At 44.3% G+C, this 14203-nt stretch overlaps 1 protein-coding gene across 1 annotated transcript in view; it reads right to left on the reverse strand.

Moving 5' to 3' along the window:
* Window positions 1–4767: 4767 nt before the first annotated feature.
* KCNH5 (potassium voltage-gated channel, subfamily H (eag-related), member 5) overlaps window positions 4768–14203 on the reverse strand; it is a 152529-nt gene continuing 143093 nt past the window's right edge. Inside the window, exon 11 of the mRNA XM_010184599.1 lies at window positions 4768–5715. Coding sequence (XP_010182901.1) covers window positions 4768–5715 — 948 coding nt within the window. The remainder of the gene's footprint in view (window positions 5716–14203) is intronic.

Here is a 14203-nt window from a genome sequence, read left to right on the forward strand (position 1 = left end):
CTGTTCAGTGCTCACAGATCTCACTGCAGCTCAGGATGGGAGAGCCATGGGGATATGCCCTTCTCCAAAGGAACCTCACTTCTCAAACCCTAACAAGTTTGTTAGAAGCAAGACTATAAAGCAACATACATCCCATAGACCTGAAATATGAGTTAACACAGGAGCTTCTGGTACAAAAAAAAAAAAAAAAAAGAACTGAAAAAAGCCTTTAGATACAGCGTACTAAAACCAACAGTAACAAAACCTGTTAAACCCTCTTCTGTAGGAAAATGCTATTTGCACGCTTTAAAAAAACAAACAAGTATCACTTTGATGCCACCTCACTTAGGAAAAAAAATATTTATTTTAACAAACAACCGGCCCAATTCTGACATCCAAAAAGATAAGTCTGGGTTTTCCAATGTTCAAAATCCAAGTAAAAAAATGTCAATTCATTATACTATAACCCTCTACCTCCTGACTCCTAAATTCCACATTAAATCTTTTTATTTTTACTTCCAGTTCAGGATGTCCTTTTTCCCCAAAAAGCCTCCAAGCTATTTCATGAACACAACATCTGTTTTCTGATCCATGCAAATGATGACGTCTGTAAAACGGTCCCAGTTACTTCCAGAGCGACTGCTCACAGCTTGCACATTGTACAGTGTTATTTCTGCAGCTGCCAGTTCTCTAAAATTGTCTTGAGATCCAAAATGCACTTTAAGATCCAATATGACCATCAGATTCAACCTCCAGCTCAAACCCATGTAACAGGGTTGCTTTCCATGTCGTCGTAAATGAAGACTGAATTTGAATCTAGCAATGAGCCCAAACTTTGGTGCCCGCACCATCGAGTCCCTATAGTTGTGCTACTTCTGCAGAACAGGGAAAAGAAAACGGGCAAAGCTGAAGTTTGTCACTTCGAGAGTCAGCTCTGCTCTAACCCCTGTCCCCTGGCAAAGATAGAAAGATGGAAAAAAATGATTTACAAATACAAATTCAGAAGAACTGAATCCTCACTAAAACAATATTTTTTTCAGTTATTATTCTGAAGTGCTCGTCTATCTTGTATATGTAATATTACACAAAAATCATATTAAAGGTATTCTAGTTCATTTGCTTTGGAAAGTGCTTACTTTTCTGTACATGTTTTATTTCTATTCCAAAGTCCTGAAAGATAAAATCCACTGGTGTGCAAGTAAAAATGCTTTGAACACACAAAGCCCGAGGTAAGTGCTAAGAAGTGAGACCAGCACGGGGCAGGAACATCTGCAGAGCTACGCAGCTGTTCAAGGAAAGGAAAGCATGCAGCCCCGAGCCCCCTCCACTGGCAAGGGTGGAAGAGACACCTCGGTGTCCTTATTGCACTTCATGACTACACGTGGGTGCTCATAGCCAGAGCAACAGGATGAGGACTCATGCTTCTTCAACAGAAAAGGGATGCCCAGTTGGCAGCACGCTCATCACATCATGCACAACCGCAAGGGGATGGGAAAGCTGAACCAGTGCCCTGGGAACAACTCCATGAAACAACATGTAATGCTCTGATCATGGTATTTTGGAGGCAAAGTGCTTCAGAATTTTAAGAGCTGAATTTTCAAAGCAATAGTCACCAGAGTTAACCCCCGCAAATCAGGCCTCTGGCTGCACCCCCAGCACCCAGGGCCTGGGACAGCCCATCTGCAGGCTGCATTTTTCATGTTTGCAAGATATCCATCACACTACTGCCTCCTACAAGGTACAAGCTGGTTCCATTGCACTTGCAATGGACAATATTGCAGTTATCAGAGCCAAAGCAGCACTAGGAGAAGTGGATCTGGAAACACCATATTTGTTTCATGAACTTGGTATTTTACACTATTTCCGGCTTTTAGCCACTTATTAACCAGTCAAGTTGCACTTGAACTGTAGTAGACATTCTGGCCTTAAATAATTTTCAAGGTCAGATTAATCCTGTTACGTGTTCTCTCATTGTAAAGTGGCACAAAGTTACACCTGACTTGCCAGATAAACCTAAATAGAGACCCCTTTGCATGCCATGCAGTTCTATTTAGAGTTAATATCAGTTACAGAGAAAGAAAAGCAGTCCTTCACAAAGGCAGAAGAATGCCATTAAGGCTAAACACTTCTAATAAAGTCCCCCCCATCACCCTGCTGACTCTTTTGCAGCATCGCATCATGGCAGGTTCCTACATTCAAGGAACTTTACCAAAATCTGGCCCCCAGACAGCCTGGTTCACTCAGCCATTCACCAGGCAGCTCTATGCGTCTACCTTAACCAGCAATCCAAGCCAGGCAAGAACATTCAAATCTTCAAAGCTTGGCACTTAAATTGTACCCGCAAGGTCTGCCCCAGCAGCCTGCAGCAACCCTCTAACTCCCTGTACCCCCCTGGTTATTTCAGAGTCCCAGGGTAGGGTTTGGAGGAGAACCTTGAAGCTCCTGCTGTTTTGCAAGCGCAGTTGGTCCTTGCAGACCAAAACATGGTTGCAGTTACAGATTTGCACCTGTGTCAGAACAGCAGCTGCAAAATACAGATGGAAGTTTTGACAGCAGCAACTGCAGTTGTGGAAAGCTATAATGAGCAGACAGCCTAATCACCAGGCTTTGGGAAGAGTTGTCTCTTTCAGTGGCTTTTTATTCTTCCTTTTTTTTTGTTTCCTCTAAAATTTCCTAAAGAAAGGAACAGGAGAAGGGGAAGAAACAGATCAGAAAGGAACAGCAAATGAGAACAGCCATCATCTCCCAAAAAGTCTCCAGGAACTGACACAACAGAAGCAATAACTTCTTTAGGGTTCTTATGAACTTTTAGGGGTTTATGGGTTTGGATTTCACAGTAGAAGATACATTCACCTTAAGAGGCAGGTTCCTAATTGTGATTACTGCAAATGATAGCTTGTTTTGGTTTGGGGTTTTTTTTTGGTTGGTGGGAGTTTTTTTAAAAGTTTTTCAGGGAATTATTTAGTTTAGTTTAGTTTCCTAATGTTAAGTCATGGATCTGGTATTGGTGTGTGGTAAGGATGCCTACTCACTAATTATAAACATGTATTTTGTTTACCTGATTGATAGAGATGCCTTGTGGTACATATACGTTTTACTCCAGGCACTTTTGAAAACATGGGATCTTGATGCAAGAGGCCATTTAAGCACGGAGGGGAAACCCTTTTTCTGAAGGAGCCATTACACTCTGCTGGGCTGGCCTTAAGCCATACTGGTTAACAGCTCCAAATCTGTGATGGCCATTTCTGCTGCACATCACATGTGTCTGGATTCTCAACCAGTGCAAGTGGAGAGGCAATAACCCCCTCCACACTCAGGTGCAGATCCAGGCAGAGTCCAAAACCTCAGCTCCAAAGAGGAGAGCAAAGAAGCTCCAGTGCAAGAGCCTGCCCTGCTGCAAAGCCAGCAGCACTGTGTGGAGGGCGATGTTTCAGCCTAGGACATGGAGGTGGGATCTGAGCGTGGTTCAAGATTGGGAGATGCTGATTGGGAGAGCATCGGACACAGATCCAAGGGCTGTAACCACTGGCTGTGTGGGCACTGAAACCCTCCACAAGTCCAAGGCAGGAGCAGCGGGCAGTGCCTTAAGGAGGTTTTCATCTCCCCAACACACCCATCATTCTCCCACTCAAATATTATCATCCAGGAGCCTCGGACCAGAGGGAATTTCATCCTGACTGGTCAGTTTCCCTATTTCTCAATGGTAGTTGCAGACTGATAAATGTCCTCAGAAAAGAGTGTGGGGGGGGGCTCAACTGCAGCCTTTTCACTTCAGGCTTTCAGACCTGCTCACATGGCTCCCAAGGAGCTGAAACACGACTGTGCTCTTTCTTGCTCAGACTTTGTGCGATGTCTTTCTGCCAGGGGCAATGAGGGGGACAGCAACCTCAACCCTGCAAAAATGGGACATCCTAATGAAGAGACTGACAGAACCAGACACCATCGCTGAGTGCTGCAAAGAGAATCTACATAATGTTACTCTAACAGTTCAGAAAAAATGGCATCGGTAAAAGGAGGCTTTCAAGAAAGAAGTTACCCCCAAACACACAGCGAGTGCAGATGAGAGAGTTTCTGTTAGTTTCATTTTGTTAGATAAATCACCATTATTGTTTCTTAGTTACGATGTTAAAAGAGCAGGAGGATACTTGAAACAAAACACTGTGCATGCACAATACCCACACAAATAAATTCCAGTGATCCACCCCGGCACCAGACATGGTGCCCTTCCCTGGCCACTGAGCTGAGCCCTCCCTTGAGGAGGAGTAGGGGAAATCATCACCAAATATACAGTATATTGTAATGGAATGATACCGGGAAACAATATTAATTGGAGTCTGAACATGTCCTCCATGTCATGTTAATCTACTGTTTAACTCAGCAGAAAAGACAGTGAAGAAATAAAAGCCAATTCACCCAGCCTGAGATCAAAACTGTCATAGCAATATTGGCAGGTTAGACCCTGATTCTTTAAATAGTACATTGCCTTTGTTAAACAAAAGTCATTCTTTTATTACATAATAGAGATTATAAATAAATGTAAAGTGTGCATGCAGTCAACTGCATATTATACAAGCAATATCTATGTTAATAATTGTTTTCTTTGGCAGGCCAGAATCCAGCTGGACATGCAATATTTACATATCAAAATTCTTGGTGTGTTCAAGTCATATTGGATGCAAGTGAAAATATATACGTATATATATTTACTGTATACACGCATATATATGTATACAGGTATATATACACCTCTGCATATATACTGTATACATATATACACATAGGTATATGCTAAAAGTGGATTTCATCTTTTTCTGATTCAGGTGATGCAGGCCTTGATACACTAAAAATATCCTGACAGGGTATCTGGGCGGGCCGCTGGGGTGATAAATGAGACGTGGGGGAAGAGATCTGGGGTACGTTCTTTTCGGACAATATTTTTAAAATTTCTGCCACCTGTTTCTCAAGGGCAGTCATCCTGCTGCTTAGCAGCTGGATATCTTCTTTGAGTTCGTGCTTGACTTCCTGCAGCGTGGTTTGTAAGGCCTGCTCAGGAATAGGGTAGAAAGGGTGCTTAGCATCAGCCTGAATGGGGCTGTGCTCCAGGGGGCTGCGAGTCTCACCAGCTTTGTCCAAGCGAAGGTCACTTTTTGTTATTCCACTGTCACAAGAGTCTGTTTTCCTTAGTGGGTTTTTATTTACACCATTCTCCGAGTCATTGCACTTGGGGTCATCGGACAGCAACCCCATGGACTCGGCCTTTGTGACGTTGTTCCAGTCCTCCTTCTTCTCCTCGTGGGTCCCCATTGTGTTCTTCAGTCGAAGCCACCCTTTACCATTCCCATTTTTCATTCTCATAGGACTGTTTACTTTCAGACATTTTTGGTCTCCGTTTCCATTTGGCTTGAGCTCCATCGCATCCCTGTTGTTCTGCTTCACAGCCTCGCTGGTCTTCATGTAAGCCAGGGAGGTCTGGATGGGGGTGATCTGAGACACAGTGACCACACTGGTGCCCGTGATGGAGGCCCCATTCTGCACACTCCGGCTTTCCACCTGAAGCTGGTTCCTCTCCGGGTCAATGTGGCTTGAGCCTTGGTTCCGCATCTCCTTTTGCTGTTTGAATTTCTGGAAGAGTTTCCGCACAGGGTGGTCCACAGGGATGCTCAGCGTCACCTCATTCTTCTGGCGCAGGCGCTCCTCTTCTTCCTTCTTGACATCGCTAATCTTCCGGAAGATGATCTATGGGAGGCAAACCCAAAACAAGAGTCAGTTTCCATGGGACATCACATATGGCAAACGTTACTGGAAGATGGGCAAGAAGTACTGAGAGAGCAGGCATTCCTCCTTCCTTTCTATCTTAATTTCCTGTAGTGAATTCAAATGGATCTGATCAAGACAGAGTAACCTCAGATAAATGCCACTGCATAGATACATCTATATAGAATCATAGAATCATCATAGGATCCACACACTCACGATTAAAAGTGTATTTCACCTTTATTTTTGATGCAGAAGGTAGAGCCTTGAAGAACTAAAAGGATCCTGACACCAAGAGAAGAAAAGGAAGTTAATCAAGAGAAGAAAGTGAGCAAGACCCCAAATACCGTGATACCTACCTACCCAATACTCACACTCATACGTGCTCTGTCACTGTCTTTAGTACAGATCAAAATGAAACAGCAATTCAGTGGAGACAACACAGCTGCAAGTTTAACTCAACATAAACCTCCTTCCAGAGACTGGAAAATCCAAATGTGCTCAATACGTTTTACTCTGTTTACTGGTAATTTTGTAACAGTGGCTGGAGGGTGCAATTAGGTTCTCCATGTGCCCTGTTGTGTGCCTTCACACAGTAACACAAGCGTTTCCTGGAGAGTTTATATGTCTAGTAAGTGTGGGTGTACTGAGAGTACCATGGGAGAAGCACTGTAACAGGGCTGTGTGACTATAAAACCCAGCAATATCCACCGTTCTGTGATGCCATGCCATTTAATGCCGCATTTATTTCACCCTGCAGCATCAATCTGACTTCTACATAAAAAGGAATATGAGCCTCAAGCTGTGGAAGGATCCACAGAGTAACAACCATTCTCCTGATTTTAGGCATGTTACACATCCGAAATATTTTTTTTCCTTAGGTTCATCCAGTTTTCTTGAATGTGGGACTGAGGGTGGATAGCAAAACTCTGTTTCTTTGGAGATGATACTAAAGTGAAAAGCAGCATGCGATTAAATACAAATAGGGATTGTGCAGGGACAGTGTTGGTAAGAAAAGTAAAAGAAAGCCCCTGCAACACACAAACAAAATCTGTGACAGTCAGATACAGGCTTTGAATTATCCATTTGAGTATCCATATTTCAGTATCTATTTATTTTTTTACAAAAAGGCTTCTCACGCCTGTCCATATTTGCAAGGAAATAGTTGCCTTTAAGTCCCACATCTTCAGAAGTTGGCAGAGGAGTGCCACGATGGCTACAGCTCCTTCCCTGCATGATTCTGGGATAAGCTGGACTTCAAAGCTTCATTAGAGAGCTTTCAAGTGCAGCAAATACATCCTTGTGTGCTGCTGATAGATGCAGCTGCTTATAATAAATTGGAAAGTTAGCATGTTTATTAGAAGCCCAGTTAAAAAACAGAACAAAACAAACAAGCAAAAACCAAGAGAGAAACATGGAAAATACTTTCATCTGACTCCTCTGACCTAGATGCAGCAACACAAACACTTGTTTGGAAGCTCCCCTCCATTAGCACCTACCCTCATGAAGCAACTCTGTCAGACAAGCCACTGGGAACAGCAGATAACTGCAAGAGAAGTTGCCCTTGATTTAAAATTAAGTAATTACATTTAATTGAAGCCACTCTCTCTAAGTGAAGATTTGGAAGGTGAATTCTGTTGTATTGTTTGTGCCTTTCTTTCCCTGAAGGACAGAGTGGCACCTCTGGCAGAGGATGCAATGCTGAAAGCATCCAGCTGCAAGGATGTGTCCCCAAGACGTGTCTGAAAAAAGATGTCTGGTTCCTCTCCTGGTCTTCTCTTCTGGCTGTGCCGCTCTGCCCTGTGCTCTGCCAAGTCAGAGCGGCTGGGTCCCCCAGAACATCTAGGGTGGGGAAAACATCCTCCACGCACTGTTGCCCTGCATGACCCTGTTTCACAGCGCGAGCACTCAGCTCCTGCAAGGCAAGAGGTGGTGGGAGGCAGCCGGGGATGGTGCGGGGCAGGCAGCTGCCTGCAGCCTGTCAGGGGCTGGCAGCGCTCCCCTGCCCTGTGCAGCCCAGAGAGGCAGGACGTAACTTTGGTGACTTCTGTCCTGCCAGCTGTTTATTATAAAGACCAGAACAACAAAGACCACAGCACCAGCTTCTGATTCCTCTACAAACACTTGCCCTTCACTGAAAACTACCCTTATCTCCCCATTCTTTTTTCCCAGCCTACTCTTGTTCTTTCATTTCTCCCTTTTTTCCTCTGATTTCAAAAATTCTCCAGCCAGAGGTTATCTCCCTGCACATAATATAATTAACTGTGACTGCTGCTGCTGCCTTCTGCAGTAGAAGAGTCAAGACTTCGCTAATTTGACACTGCCTGTACCTCACACTCCTGAAGTGGGCACTTCTGAAAGCCAGGAAATTAGGTTTTTTTCTGCTGGAGGCTTTGCCCCAGAATCACTTGGCCAGATATCACTTGGATGAGGCACAGGGGTCTGAGCCCGAGGGCTGCCGTGCCTCAGCAAAGGGCCAAATCTTTGGGGGAAGCTGAATGTGTCTCTGCTGTGGGGATGGGTGGCCAAGGTGATGAATTACATCAGATTCACAGTACAAATCTGCTCCAGTCAAGTGAGACCACGGACCCAGTAACCACTCACAGCTGTGGGCTTTCTCCCTGATTTACACTTATGCAGTGAAGAAGACATACTCCCAAAGCACTGCTGTCACCTCCCCAGAAGGAAATTTTCCTTCACCCTCTTGTAGGATGCAAGCAGTAACCTAGCAGAGCTCTTCAATAAATCCTTACCTCTTTCTCTAGTTGGGACAGAAAGTGCTGCCCCCTGGGACAACTATGGGCAGCCTCTTTGAAGAAGCAAGCCTGCTGCACTCCAAATTAGTGCAGAAAATGCCCGGGGACACAGAAATCCAGGGGTCAGCTGAGAGACAAGAGTTCAGGACTGATGTACCTCGGTGGAGCTGTACTTCCAAGGGAGCAAAAGTGTGCACAACCCTGCACCTACCCTCCCCTCGGCTTTCTCATGAAACCTGGATGTGGTCACAGGTGTTTGCTATTTTCTTTTTCACTCTGAAATGCATAACCATTGCAGACCCTCATATCCCAGCTGACACTGTGAGATTATGTCACTTTGGAGACCAGGATCTTGGTCCTGGTTTACCTGCTAAACTACTGTCACCATAAAGAAGCCATTTCACCCCCAGGTCACCCCATGGAGACTGTCCCCTCTTCAGGATGTCCATCCTCAACCAAGGGAGCACTATGCCTAGCGCAGCCTTGATCGGGGCTACTCGATATTGTTAGAATAAAAAGAGTAAAAGAAAAGAAAGATCCTTTTATACAGACAAAGAACTAGGGAAAAAACATATGTGAATTCTAGCAGTAATAGTTGTTTTTCATTACCAAATTCTTCCATATTAGGAATTTTTTCGTGTGTTTGGATTTAATCCACTTCCACAGTGGCTTAACCTAAACCAGAATAGGATTAAATGTGTTTACATGAAGACTTAATTCTATTAATGTCTAAAAACTATTACTGGCTACTTTTCTCTATAAATAAGAACAGAAAAACATCTAATGCACTCTGACATTCCTCAGCAAATTGGGAGAAGCTTACTTTGAAATTTTAAATTGGATGAGCTCTCTCAATTGTCTCTGACCCTTTTCAGAGAGGTTATACATAGGCCTGTCCAAACATATGTCCCAGGAATAGACACAAAGCTCAAAGGAGTTAATGAGAAGAAACTGAATTAACTGTGTGTATAGCATATCTCAAGCAGTAAAGAGCCATACCCTTGTCTCATGGCAAGTGCTAAATTCATTAATGTGACAGAGATTCAGTGCAGGACTTCACTTCCTTTACGGATGGGACTGTGAAAGACTGCCCTGTGTGACACAAATCCTGTCACGTGAGACCAGGTTCCTGTTTTTCCTGCTTTTAATGTATTTATTCTGGGAAGGAGGGGGAACGGAGGTGACTTTAATTACTGAGCTGGCAAAGGTTAAGTAGAAGTTAAGCGATGGCCAGCCCTGGGAACTGAAGTATCTGCGTTACCTACAAGGCAGGCACAGAGGAGACAACAGCAACTTGAGGTTCTCCATGTGATCTTAACCTCAACCTCCTTTCTTAACCGCTCCTCCACTTTCCCTCAGCCCATCACCACTGCCAAAAAAGGGACCTCACCAAAGGTACTGGTGATGGTACCTTACTGCTGGAGCAGCTCCTCTGAGGTGCCAGCTTGTGTAACTGAACTCAAAGCCACGTGCAGACAAGGGCAACAGCAACAAGAGGTTGAGGAGCCAGCTCAAGCCTGAGACAAAAGTTCTCCCATCTACTGCTGAATTAATCAGTAAAGCTGTGGCCTTTTCAGATGGTTTGAAATGCATCTCTCATCTGCTGTCTTTTTTATGTACCAGTACTGTGAAAATCATCCCTCTGTGACCTTGCTTCATTCACAAAGACCCCATAATAAGTGACTCCAAGGAAGGTCCTGACAGGGCCATCAACATAAAGATTTTCACAATGACTAATAAACTCAGGGTGCTCAACCTGAAGCATCCTACAAATGTGGCTGATGGGCAAGGGATGCTGGAGTCCCTGTCCTGGGAGAACTGGCTTGACTCAGCTCATTCTGTGTTTCTGCAGTGCCAGAAACTGGGACAGAAAAATAAATACAACATCTCAGTCCCCACAACTACATACATCCATGATGAGCATATGGAAGAGCCCTGCCACGAGGCTGGATTTGGGCTGCAGTCAGTTACCAACAATTGCGGTCACTAATGCACAGGCTCAGTTGATGTGGGTGGTGGTAACTATCTTCTCTGTATTAATGTTTTGTAGAAGCACCATCTCTCTCACATCTGGTTAATCACAATCCAATGTATTTGTCTAGATCCCTGTATTTTTGTTCCTATTTAATACTCACTGTTCCCCTCCCCAGCAGCACTGAAAAAGAGATCAGTGAAATGATCCAGGTTAATAAATCTGAAGAAATAAATAGGGCTCTTTTTAACCTGGACAATGCCAGTGACCCATCTGACAGCACAGACTCACAGCTGTACTTTGAAACACCACAGACAGAGCGAGTGGGGTCAGTGGACAGAGGGGGAGCTCTCCAAGCCAGCTGCAGCGATGAAGGCAGTGTTTTAGGGAAATGCACCCTCCCTTGGACCACAATTGAGAGATGATGGCTCCCGGCTTGCTTACAGCTGGCTAAGACCTGCAGAGCAGCTCATTCACTAGCTTTCAGATCCCACCAGAGGGGTTTTATCTGGCCTGTGTCCTACAGAAGTGTCAAATTCCCATAAAAATGGTCAGTTTCCTCACAAGGCGTGCTGGTCTTGGCACTCTTTTATATAGGTCCTTTTTTGGAAAAGGGAGAGCTGTCTTCCATTGGCTTTTGGACTGAAATAATTCATGGCCAGTCGTTCACATAAGCTTAGCTGAAGCTGGCCAATGTATTTTAAAGTTTTTGATGATAACAAATATCAGACAAATACTGCAATCACATATACCTCGTTTTCTTCGGAAACAATGCTAAAAAAACCCCAACAGATACAACTGATAATACTATGGAAAGTCTAATTCATGTCTAGGCTGCAGAACATAAACCAAACTTTTGTAAAGATGTTTTAAAAAAATACTAGTAATTTTCATATTTCTGAATGCATTTCTCATGCTAATGAGGGAGGCGAATTTGTGTCAGATCCCAGATTTAGACACAGGATACCCCAACCCATGCAGTGCTCAGAGAAGCATGCTATTTTCCTGCTTCTAAGAACAAACTACAAAATAGACCCAATTTCCAGAGCACAGATGCTCAGAACTGGGTTCATCTACAAAGCTGGTGACTGCATCTGAACCCATCCTGCAGGAGCCCTGCACAATCCAGGCACTTGGAGGGTGTGAGTCATTTCACCTGCAGCTAGATGTTAAAACAGGTCAGACAAGCTGTACCCTGCAATGCCTGTTTGTCTCCTGTCTCTATACAGGGAGCTTTCTGCATGTCGATGGGATGCAGACATCCTCCAGGTGATGGTGGGTAAGAAGGATCTAAACCCCTGCCCTCTAGCACAGCAAACGACAGGGTCTGGTGCAGCTCGTGTAGAAAGCCCCCCCATAAAGCTTTTCTGTGTCTGTGTGTGTATTATATCCTTCATCTGATGCTATTTTTATTTCCCACAGCATGATGAGGTATTGCCAGTTCCTGGCTGGGATGCGTTCCCCACCCAGCCTCAGAGACAGGCCAGTCCTGCCAGATAAACACCATTATTTTAAAAGCTGCCGAGGGAGGATGAGCGACAACTGCACAGCAGACCATGCCAGACTGGCAGGTCCAAGGGAGAGCTTGTGAAAAAAACACATTTTGCCTGCACAGACCACTCAGATGAACCACTCAGAGGGAAGGCAAAGCCCCCCTCTTCTTACCGTGCTCCCCAGTAAAACCTTCCAGTGGTTAATGGGGAACTGAGCCCATCTCCCTGCAGCTCCTGGGAAACTGGAACGGCGGTGGCTGTTCTTGTACAACCACCCTTTTGCACTGCAAATCTCTCCCCACTCCCAGATGTTGCAGGACAGGTCCTGCTCAGACCTCTCCCACCGCTGGCACTGTCATTGTCAGCAAACCTTTCCCAAGCCATCACTTAGATGTGCTCAGGTGAGTCTAGGATGCTTCATGCCTCAGTCCTTGAGGACTAATCCTCCTCAGTTGTCTAAACAGGGCATATCTGGGGACCCTCTTTTTTGATATTATAAAAACTAGGCCAGTGAAGCACGATTGCTCACATGTAATCTTTGGTAAACAGGCTTGCTCCAGAACTGAAGTGGTTTTTAAACCTGGGCAGGTCACAGAGAACATGATTCATTGTTAATATCAGTATGTCAAAATGTTGTAAATCTTATTTTTTCAGTTATTAAATATTTTTAAATGAACTTTTAGTATGTTAACAAATCTTTTTAATTTACATGAATTGAAATGTGTTTAAATTTTAAATGTTAAACTATTGAAAGAATGGACACAAATGAATGAATCAGAAATTACCTCACACAAGGCCTTGTACTTGTAATTAGGCAGAAACTGTAGCCCTGGGGCCTGGGCTAGCAAAGCTGCAGTTCAGTGTGATAGAAGAGCCATGGGCCATTTGTCCTTCATCTGAAAGACCAGCCTGGGAGCCTCACGGTGAGCCAGTGAAACCTGAATGGGCGATGCTGATGTAAACCTTCCTTTGGGATGGATATAAGAAGCTGCTGCTTCTTACATGACAGTGGCTGGACTGTGTCTGGACTGATTCCCTGCCTTGAAAACCTGTTTCATTGCAGGTTTACTGCCCTTCCAAAACAGCAGCACTGCCCATAAGATGCAACTCCAGCTCTTGACCCTAAGGGAGAATTTGGTCTCCTTCTAGGTCAGGCCATGGTAATGAGATAGGAGCAGACAGCTACAATGGGAAGACCAAGTCCGCAAGACCAGCAAACACCAGCAAAGGGCCAGCAAGGAGCACTGGCTCTGACCCAGTTTCCATTAACAGCTTTTTGGGATGGCTCATGCATGAGAGCTGCCTCCGACCACGGTGTCCTTTGCTGGCTGGAGTCTCTGCAGCCAAGAAGCATGGGCAGAAACCCTCTGCCAAATATGAGAGCGACAAGAAACCCGCAGAAACCGGGGGGAGCTGATGCCATAGAAAGCCAGAGCCAACAGAGACTGAAGCCAGGGCACCTCTTTCCAAATGCAAACTGCATTTAGGCTGCTTCACCTAATTTACTCATGTAAATCTCCATGTCATCTTAGCTCATTTTATTAATCTGCACTTTGAGGATGCAGAATAGATGGTCTGAAATGATGGCTTTATTGTTCTTCTGCTCTGTACATTCCTCAGATAGCTTTACTTTGATGTGAAATTCAGCCTCAAAAACAAATTGCTCTAACAACTCTTTTAATTGCTCTCCAGTAAATTCTCCTTAATCCTCCTGTCCCAGGAACTGTTTTGTGTTAAACCATTGCTCTATCTGTGCGTGGGAAAGGAATGGCTGTCCTTGGCTGTGCAGCAAAAATGACTGACTGCTGAGCAATTAGGTAATCTCCGGGATAGGAATGTTTCACTAAACAGTCTTTCATGCTGGATTTTAGAGGAAAAGAAGATTTCTGTAGGTTAGTCTGCTGACTGCTTGAAAGAAACAGTAAATAATAGCCTTTCTGCAAATTTCCATTGATCCTGGCTTCACAGACACAGTAGCATGCAAAAGCAAAAGCTTGCTACCAAGCACATATTAATTTTGCTTTGGAGAAGCTGTATTCATGCAGTTTCCTTCTAAGCGATTATAGAATTGACTTGCAAGAGATGTGAAGATTTTAAATCCAAGGAACAAAGCGATATCACTTGAAGAAAAGGAGAATTAATTCCATGATGTTGAAAAAGCCCTTTTAAGGGAAATTTAAAGGCATTTTATATGCAAGAAAGGGGTTAATCCTTTCATCATGACTGAGTAAAGATCTGTGTCCCTCAAG

Source organism: Mesitornis unicolor, unplaced genomic scaffold (genome assembly GCF_000695765.1).
Source record: "Mesitornis unicolor isolate BGI_N332 unplaced genomic scaffold, ASM69576v1 scaffold8335, whole genome shotgun sequence".
Lineage (NCBI taxonomy): Eukaryota > Metazoa > Chordata > Aves > Mesitornithiformes > Mesitornithidae > Mesitornis > Mesitornis unicolor.